The sequence below is a fragment of the Pseudochaenichthys georgianus genome, chromosome 1 (assembly GCF_902827115.2).
Source record: "Pseudochaenichthys georgianus chromosome 1, fPseGeo1.2, whole genome shotgun sequence".
NCBI classification, from domain to species: Eukaryota; Metazoa; Chordata; class Actinopteri; order Perciformes; family Channichthyidae; genus Pseudochaenichthys; species Pseudochaenichthys georgianus.
Window position 1 is genome coordinate 37,440,038 of NC_047503.1, and position 10,314 is coordinate 37,450,351.

Sequence of the window (10,314 nt, forward strand, 5' to 3'; positions counted from 1 at the left end):
GAACCGAACGGGATCAATGCCAGCTCGCAGTTTATTGGAGCAGAGCAGAGAGTGGTCAGTGTAGCAAATGTGCTAAATCACTGGTCTTTTGTATGCATGGGTCAAACATTATGTGACATAACGACCGTGTAGGCAAAGCCCCAGAGAACAGAGTGTTTTTAAGCGAGAGGTCACAGAGATAAATGGCCAGAATTCAATGACCCACATGACTGAGTGAATGGGGTTAGTGACGAAAACAGATGACCCTTCTTTAAAGAAAGGTTGACTAGAAAAAAAAATCTGGTGCCCCCATGTGGTGAGCTGGAAAGACATGTAAAGAACGTAAACACACCTATGCAAGTCGAAGTAGTGTACCTATATTAGGGATGAGAATTTGAAAGCAAATGTATATTCGAATATTCGACCCCCAAAAAAACGCTTAACCAATTAACCGAAATATACATATCCTATATTAAAAAAATGTGGGAATTTATTTTACAAAAAATAAAAATAAATTTAATTTTGAAAAATAAATAAATACATGTTCAAATAAGTATAGAAACCAAGTCGAATTTGTCAAATGTATTGAACTGGTGATCACAGTTGACAGCTATAGGCCTACAGCTTTCATGCATAAAACATAACTTGGTTTTTAAATTAAAGAGGGATCATACACGAACAACATAACGGGTCAGGGTAACGTAACCCTATCACAACAGAGATCAACAACCTATAACGGGGCCGATGCACAGAATGCAGCTATTCAATACTCGTTCTTGTTTAAGAATATGAGCATGTCTACATGTTCAGGGGAGAGGCGGGTGCAGAGACAATTCATAATCAGGCCAGCTGTAGAGAAGACCCTCTCAGCTGGAATTTGGCCATTAGATGAGGTTTGAGTCTGCGTGTAGAGAGGGGCAGCAGCCATATCATTAGCTAGAACTAGATCTGATAGATTTGGACATAAACGCGAGTGAAGTATAACCGGACGAGCGAGCGAGAGCGAGAGCGAGAGCGAGAGCGAGAGAGAGAGAGAGAGAGAGAGAGAGAGAGATCGAGAGAGATCGAGAGAGAGAGATCGAGAGAGAGAGAGAGAGATCGAGAGAGAGAGATCGAGAGAGAGAGAGAGATCGAGATCGAGAGATCGAGAGAGAGAGATCGAGAGAGAGAGAGATCGAGAGAGAGAGAGATCGAGAGAGAGAGAGATCGAGAGAGAGAGAGAGAGAGATCGAGAGAGAGAGAGATCGAGAGAGAGAGATCGAGAGAGAGAGAGAGAGAGAGAGAGAGAGATCAGCACCTGCAGCTCTGCCCGCTGTGAGGGATCGGTGGGCGGAGCAAAACACACCTTTAAACACATGTAGCTATGGTACTGTCATATACATTGAATTATTCCATTTGATAATATGTAATCAACTTAGGCACCCCTCCCAAAAAAATAAATAATAATAATTACAATAATAATATTCATAACACACATTCGAATACCTGAATAATTTCGAATATTCGATTAATCGTTCCCATCCCTAACCTGTATTATCACATATTTAGAAAAAAGCTTATATATATTATTCTAAATTGTCAGATGTGAAACCAGCAGTAAAAAGCTTCTAATGTGTGCATGTGTTTCTCTGTTTTGTCCAGCTTGTGGGGAACCTGCTGGATTTCTGTTTCTACACCTTTCGTGAGTCCCAGGCCCTGAAAGTGGAGTTCCCCGAAATGTTGGTGGAGATCATCAGCGACCAGATACTCAAGGTGGAGTCGGGCCTCACTCACACAATCTACTTCCACAAGAAGTGACTCTCTTTGCAGAAGAGACAGAAATGTCATTAAGAAACTGGAAGAAAAAGAGGAAGAAGTTCAAGAAGAGGAAAATGTGCGAGGAAAGGCCAGACCAGTCCGCCCGCACCTGGACGGCAAGTTTGCCTGCGTCCGCGTCTTTGGAGGGGGAAGTTAAGTGACGTGGTGACAGAAGTAAAACAAGGGTAGAACTGATTTGACCCTTGCAGGCACTACGAGCAGGTATGAGCTGTGAATAGTTCGTGGAGCCGAGCGCGGCATGCAGAGAAGGACTTCAGAAAAATGTGAAAAAGCATCCCGAACTACTCCCTCCCCCGTACCCCCCCCGTGTCCCCCTGCCCCAAAGACGATAACAGTATTTTCTATGGAGATAAAGCCATACATTTCTTAGGCTGCGCTAGATGCATTCACTGCGCACACAGACACACACACACACACACACACACACACACACATTGATACACATGCTGTCCACATGCCTTCTCACAAGCGCACAGATGCACTCCACATGCACTAAAATCAAATTCCCTTACAATTCTAGAGAGTTTTTGCTAATATTAAATGTGGCTTATGCAGTCTTTCACAAATAATAGCACTACAAAAAAAGAAGATATGCCAATACTTAGATTTCGCTTTGCAGTGTAGTAGCGTACTGCAAGACTACAGGGCAAGTGGCTTTGTGAGGAGAAGGAGGAGGATGAGGATGAGGAGGAGGAGGAGGTAAATGCAGTAGGAGAGGCGAAAGGTCTATTTGAGTATAATCCAAGGGCTATACAAGCATCACCATAAACTGAATAATTACATTAAATCTATCAAATCCAAGTTTGAATCTCAATTGGTGTCATAACAGCCATCATTAACATTCACATACTGAGTTTTTTTGATTCAAATATGTAGTAAAACAATCAAAACTAATATGCAAAAGTCCAAAGCTAAAGCTGTTTGAAATAAAAAAAATGTCTCTCTTGTGTAAAGAAAGATTGCACTTGAAGCTCCCATGTCATCAAGTCACTATTTTAGGCATTGTGGTGTAGAATTAAGAGAATATTGACGAACGATTTTACCTTTTGCAAAAGTGGACAGGTGTGCTGCAGGAGCGGAAGAAATCTGGCATTTACGGACACGATTTGAGTAGAGTCCGTCGGTAATGGATTTGACTGAGGTGCATCCGTAGTAATTGTGTTTTGTGTTATCTCCAGAGCAGCTGCCCAAATGTCTGTTTTTACTCACAATGAAGCAAAACCAGCCCTTTGTGAACCAACACTTATCTACTCTTCCCAGAAATAATAAAAAGCATTTTATAAAAGTGTGTTGCGAGGGTTTAGTTTTTGACAAGCCAGTCATTTTACATTAAGGTGCTTCATTTCTACAAAGCCAGGCAAAAGCATAACATGTACAGTAACGCGCAGGCGGTCCATACAATAGACTAAATGGACACACAGTGTAAACACACATACTCTCTGTAAAGTTGATATAATCCCAAATGGAGCATTACTCTGCAGTGCTTACAGCAAACGGCTAATGTATCAAAAACCAGGCAAATGTGTACAGGTATTAACAATCCTCTTCAGCGGTTGTACAGTTTTGAGGTATACTTGTTGATGAATGCTTGATAAGGAACTGTTGGTATTATCACCTTTACTAATTAAGTTTATTTCCTTGCTCTTTATCTTTGGGCCAAGTACTACTACTTTAAGTATGGCAGGCCTAGTCATCTGGACCATCACACCCCACTGCTTTCTGGGTGGTGGTACAACATTACTATGATGTTACTGAAAAGCGATAGCGCCGATGGGGAAGAAAAACAGTGGGGGCGTGTGATTATTTGTTTTTTTGTGTGCCCTGTGAGTGTGTATTTACATTTGTGTATGGAGTGAGAATGGTTTAAGTTTTGTGTGTGTGAGCGAGTGTGTGGTGTTTTTGTTTTTGTTTCTGGCAAGCATGTGCATAGTTGATCTGCTCTTTCAGTGTGGGTATTACGCATTTATGTTATAGGATTAGCCATATCCTATTTCCACATTTAGATTTGCACAAAGGCGATACAATGTGAAATGAGGCATCAGCGCAGCTAGCAGGAATTGTCTGTTTTGATAAGCAACTGTGATGATGCGGGAAAGACTTTCTGCATGGTCACCCAGCCTAAAGTTAGACCACATGACATCATTAGCACCGCCGGTTGCTGGAGTGATGTATGTGTGGCTGTCGTCATGACGCCGCTGCGCTACACCACCAGCTCTCTGAGGCGGTAATAGAGTGAAGATTGGTGTACAAAGAGACGGAGGTGGTATGATCACAACTGTCATTAGGGACTGTATGGAAATTATTCGGAGTGTTCAATAAAAGGGGAGGGTTATGTATTGTTTTATTTCGTCTCAAGGGAGGGTTGTTTATATTTGTTGCGAGAGCAGAGGGAGGCTTCTTATCTCATCCTAGAATTATGCTTTCATTTATTCTGGGCTGAAAATAATGTGGTGCTCAAGTCCATCAGTTTCTCCTATCAGATGACGCATTTAGCGGCTTTTATATAACCAACTTTTAAGCAGCTCTTAAAAATTGGAGACCTGGTGTATATTTTACAATTTTCTTATGTTTGTTATTCATATATGATTTGCATTTGTTCTCGGGAGAGTACCAAAACATTTTAGTAATGCTCCGTTCGGCCTGATTCTCTGTTCAGCCCCCTTCTAATAGTTTCGTACAGTCCCTTGTCAGAAAGGCCCCATTTTACAATCTGTCTTTGTTGTGCATTTGTTTTGAAGTTGTGAAGGACCCTTAAGCTAATCTCTCACTGTTTCTTTATTTTGCCCCTTTTATGTCCTTTTTAATGAATTAAAAATACTGTCTAAAGGTTCATAGGATGAATGGGGAAAGTATTTTTGAGAGAATTATATTTTGCTGGAAAACAATATTTAAGTACTTTGTCTAAAAATGATATCCTTTTTGTAAAATGAAATGTTAATGCATGCTTTTTTGATGAGATGTTTACATTGTATTTAAAAAAAGGGAAACTTGTGCCTTTTTATCTCACCTGATTTACAATTTTACAGTATATATTGTAAATAATACAGCAAGTCCTTATGTTGAGTATAGTATAAAACATTTCTACTTTAACCATCTTGTTGGAATATTGGAAAAATGTGTGTTTCCCACTCGCCATGTTCTGTGTCGGATCACAGAGAAAATTTTACAGTGAGGGTTGTCGCCAGAAAGGGCCAAATAGAGAAATGAATGTATCATACATTGTGAGAGACTTAACTTACTACCTGAATGTTAGAGAGAGTACATTTATTATCTTCTTATTCAGTAAAGTTATTTGATTTTGCATCTTTTTTTTTTTACTTTTTGCATCATTGTTCAAGTGGCTCAAACAAAAAATAATAATAATCAAAAAGTATTTCTTTTTTTTGTAACAAGATGTGTCAAGTGATGGGTCCTTGAATTGTTGCTGTTGAAATTATTTCCTAACCCGTGGCGGTATTGTTGATGAGCACCACAATAAAACCAAGAAATCACAAACTATTCAAACTGGAAAATGTGAAAGAGAGTTCTTTACTTTTCAGTTTTAAAAAAAAGCAAAACTTAATGCACACATGAAATAAAGTAATCAATGTAGAAACTATAGACCAAGTTTATCCAGTTTAAAAATGACCGGTTTTGACCAGTTTATAAACTGGACCTTTTGCACTAACTGCCAAAATAATTTTCAATCATAAAAGAAAACCAAAAGAATGTTAACGTGATAAAACGTCAAATCTTTACACATTAGATTCCTGATTATACAACAATATTACCAATAATATTCTCAGCCCATGCACTTTAAATATATATGCTCAGTTTTTGCTATTTTTTTTTTTTAAATAGTTTTACATTTTGGAAAATACATGTATTCCCTTTCTTGCTGAGTTAAATGATCAAATTGCTGGCATTTTCATGCCTGTTCGGTAAATATGAAGCTACAGCCACAATGCTTGCTTAGTTTAGCATAAAGACTGGAGGCAGCAGGAAACAGCTTGGCTAGCACTGTCTAACGGATAGACACGATGGCCAGATTGTTAGGAAGTCGTTGCACTTGGCTAAGAAATAGTCCAAAACATCATCCCACAGTAAAACAAAAACTTTTAACACATTTACTTCTTTGTTTTAAAGAGTTAAAGAGACAGATAACATGTTAATTATTGAGCTTTAGAGCTGCTGGTTAGCAGATTTTGTTTCCTGTAGACAGAGTCAGGCTATACCCTTTTTCTAGTTTTATGCTAAGCTATACAAAGAGCAGATTGGCATCCACACTGGGCCTGGCTCTGCTCGATGTTGCTAATGGAGGAATGATATGTTAGGTCTTTGTAAATCAAAAAGCCTAGACCTGCTTTTGGAAAGTGTCCTGAGATAACTTCTTCTTGACTCGTGTAAGCTAAGCTAACGTCTCCTGGCTGTAGTTTAGCTAACGTCTCCTGGCTGTAGTTTTAGATTTATTATGAATCGATGTGGTATAAATCTCCTTATGTTCCTCTGCAACAAAGCAAATTGTCAAACTAAACCTATAAAGGAACACAAATGATTGAACTATTTATTTACTGGCTATCAATGCACACCTACTGCAATGATATATGGTAATGAGCAACGTCATTTTAAAAGCTGTCTAAATCCATCTAAATGGACTTCTCTTAGGCATGATGAATGAGTCAGGACGTGTTCAGCTGTCACACAGGTCTCCATCGCGTCACTGTGTGACATCTTTGCCATTTTCTGTTCATGGCGATGATCGGGGGAAGAGAGACTAAGCCATATCTCCACAGCAGTGCATTTCTTATTAACATGAACATAGGCCTATATATACAAATGCTTTTTTTCAATTCCAAAAATTACTTTTTACTCAGATGCTTTGTACAATATTTCTCTCAATAACTATCCATCAAACATACGGTAGACATATTAAACCATAAACCAATAAAACCAGTTACAACTGTATATCTTGATGCAGATATTGCCATAATGTGTTTGCAAAACTATTGCAAGATTCTAATAAAACTGTAAAATTGAGTATTTGATGTGATGTAATTTGTTGGTTGTATGTAGCCTATTTGTGTTTGGTGAAAATTGTTCTGAGACAGAAGCTACGAAAAGGTGACCTACAAAATTGTTTGTTTGATCTGCGTGAATTTGAAACAGCTGCATTTAGTGGCTGGGGAAGGATAATGAGCCAAAAAAGCACAGTTAGGATAGAAAAATAGAGATGATGTGGAGCAGCAGTCACAGGGAGAGAAGATGAACAGAACAAAGAGAAACGGAAAGAGAAGAGAGTAAAAATGACAGAGATAAAGCATGCGAGGATGAGGCTTTTACAGTAAAACGGTGCCTGTGGAGAAAAATCACCATTAACCTTGTTAAAGGCTGATCTGAAAACACGCCTGCTTTGCCAGACTGTAGAGCAGACAGTATTACTTTTTTGCTCATTTTTTCTCTCTCGCTATCCGAATCCACAGCCTTCTCCAAATCTTCCCCAGATTTCCAATTGCTTTCAGTTGTAGTCGTGCCAGATAAACAGAATCTATTGGATCAGGCTGATTTCACGGCTGCGCCCGCGCACATGGCGGCTTCTGTAGCCCACTCTGAGCTAAAGGGGGATTTTTTTTTTCCTCCACACTCTCGTTTGTTTGAAATTCACTTTTCTCCAAATTCCCACTCAGTTTTCACCCCCACTAATATATCAAATCTTATTGTGTTTATATTTCAGAGGCTGAGCACTAGTCTAGAGAACCAGATGAAGACGCAGGAATGTATTGAGTTAGAGCTTCTACTTGACGGGCACTTTTGGGAAATTCAGACACAATTGTGGCACTTAGTCGTGTCATTTGCTCATCGTTGGAGCTAAGCTGCTGTAGGCTTGGATCTCAACTGAGTCACGGCGTTGGACTACATTTTAAGGCTGAAGGACACTGCGTCATGGGAGGCAGAGGACAGCTGGCACACAGCCAGGAAATAAGAAATAAAACATCCATCTGGAGTTTTACTCAAACGCTCTTACATTAGGTCTAAATCGATACGGTTTGGCCCAAGTATGCATGCAATCCCAGACTGACAGATGCATAATACTTCACATAAGATACGATAATACTTTGTCAGATCAAGCCTGAATCTGTCTTGCATCAAAGCCACTACATTTGTAACATCGACAAGGAAACAAGTGTAAAGGGGCTCTATCATGCTCATGTTCAGGTTTATATTTTGTGTCTCTAGTGTGACATCTTTACATGCTTAAATGTTCAAAAAGGTTGTTTCATTTCTCATACTGCCTGTGCTGCAGCACCTTTATTCACCTTCTGTCTGAAACCAGAGCCCAGTCTGCTCTGATTGATTAGCTGGCCAGCTCTGTTGTGATTGGCGAACCTCTTGAAACCTAGAAATATCCCGCCCCTTAGCCTATCACTTATAATGTGTTGTAAAGCTAGCTAACAGAAGCAAACTGTTACATAGTGATGTCCCTATGTTAGGAAGTGAAAAAAACGGGAGGTATTTCAGGCAGAGCGGAAGGAGAATCTCCCTCTGGGGGGAACTTTGGCATTTGAACCTTTGCAGACCATTTACATGCACACAAACTACCCCATTAATACAAGACACAGGACGCAGACATTTAACAAAATATTAAAATAACTGATGACAATATTATATATGCCACTTTAATGTACATTATGTTTAATGTGCAATTACATTGGTTTAAACTCTGTATTTTATGTTTATTTATATGTTCTGTTCAGGACTTTGGGGGGGTCCGAGATTTGTTTTGCTGGTAGCGAGCTTCATAGTGTCTAAAAGGGTTTGCCTTCAATCATTGGGCAGATTTTCATTTGGTGGAGCAGTTTTGACTCTCAGACACAGGTAACAACCTCAAACTCAAGTGATATTTAGGCAGCTCACTGGCAGACCACCACATTACCAATGATGTCCTTTGCTTAACTGAGGAGTAGGAAAGCAATAGGAGAAAGAAGGAAGCCAAGAATAAGATAGAAATAGTTAAAACCCTCCTGAGACACGGACAGGTGAGGCAGAGGAAGCAGAGCAACATGGCCGCTCTGACAGACAGTCCAAAGCAGAGTGAGAGGCAGGCGGGGTGGATGTCTCAATGATTCAGCAGTATTCTGGCAGAGGGAAGCTGATGATGAAGGGCCTGAGGGAGGGAGGGATAGTGGGGGAATATTCTTGCCCATCTCATTAGCTCTGCCTCATTTCATTATGTAATCCTGGCGTCTGCAGTTGCTTCAGGGTGATGTGGTCACATGTTACACTGACACCACAACTCCAACCTTTACTATCTTCAACTCATGTGTTTATACTTCTAAACAGCGCAGCAACAGACCTACTGGAGGTCTAAGTGTGCTGATGGACGTAGTAATTATGTAACTGAGGCTAAAGCAGCAAGTCTGGAGGCTCTTCGTGTTAATTAGTTACAGTGATGTCGAATTGTCGAACCTCAGATTGAGGAGGAACAATGCGGATTCCGTCCTGGTCGTGGAACGACGGATCAGCTTTTTACTCTCGCAAGGATCCTGGAGGGGGCCTGGAGTACGCTTATCCGGTCTACATGTGTTTTGTAGACTTGGAGAAGGCGTATGACCGGGTTCCCAGGGAGTTACTGTGGGAGGTGCTGCGGGAGTATGGGGTGAGGGGGTCTCTACTCAGGGCCATCCAATCTCTGTACTCCCAAAGCGAGAGCTGTGTCCGGGTCCTCGGCAGTAAATCGGACCCATTTCCGGTGAGGGTTGGCCTCCGCCAGGGCTGCGCTTTGTCACCAATCCTGTATGTAATATACATGGATCGGATTTCGAGGCGTAGTCGTGGGGGGGGGGGGTCTGCAGTTCGGTGGACTAAGGATTGCACCACTGCTTTTTGCAGATGATGTGGTTCTGATGGCTTCATCGGTCTGCGACCTTCAGCACTCACTGGATCGGTTCGCAACCGAGTGTGAAGCGGCTGGGATGAGGATCAGCACCTCCAAATCTGAGGCCATGGTTCTCAGCAGGAAACCGATGGACTGTCCACTCCAAGTAGGGAATGAGTCCTTACCCCAAGTGAAGGAGTTCAAGTATCTCGGGGTCTTGTTCTCGAGTGAGGGATCAATGGAGCGTGAGATGGGCCGGAGAATCGGAGCAGCGGGAGCGGTATTGCAGTCGCTTTACCGCACCGTGTGACGAAAAGGGAGCTGAGCCGGAAGGCAAAGCTCTCTGTCTACCGGGCCATTTTCGTTCCTACCCTCACCTATGGTCATGAAGGATGGGTCATGACCGAAAGAACGAGATCGCGGATACAAGCGGCCGAGATGGGTTTCCTCCGCCGGGTGGCTGGTGTCTCCCTTAGAGATAAGGTGAGAAGTTCGGTCATCAGGGAGGGACTCGGAGTTGAGCCGCTCCTCCTTCGCGTCGAAAGAAGCCAGTTGAGGTGGTTCGGGCACCTAGTTAGGATGCCACCTGGGCGCCTCCCTAGGGAGGTGTTCCAGGCACGTCCAGCTGGGAAGAGACCAAGGGGTAGACCTAGGACCAGGTGGAG

At 41.6% G+C, this 10,314-nt stretch overlaps 1 protein-coding gene across 1 annotated transcript in view; it reads left to right on the top strand.

Moving 5' to 3' along the window:
- nr3c2 (nuclear receptor subfamily 3, group C, member 2) overlaps positions 1–6,796 on the top strand; it is a 76,024-nt gene extending 69,228 nt beyond the window's left edge. Inside the window, exon 9 of the mRNA XM_034086117.1 lies at positions 1,621–6,796. Coding sequence (XP_033942008.1) covers positions 1,621–1,776 — 156 coding nt within the window. The 3' untranslated portion in view covers positions 1,777–6,796. The remainder of the gene's footprint in view (positions 1–1,620) is intronic.
- The last annotated feature ends 3,518 nt before the right edge of the window (positions 6,797–10,314 follow it).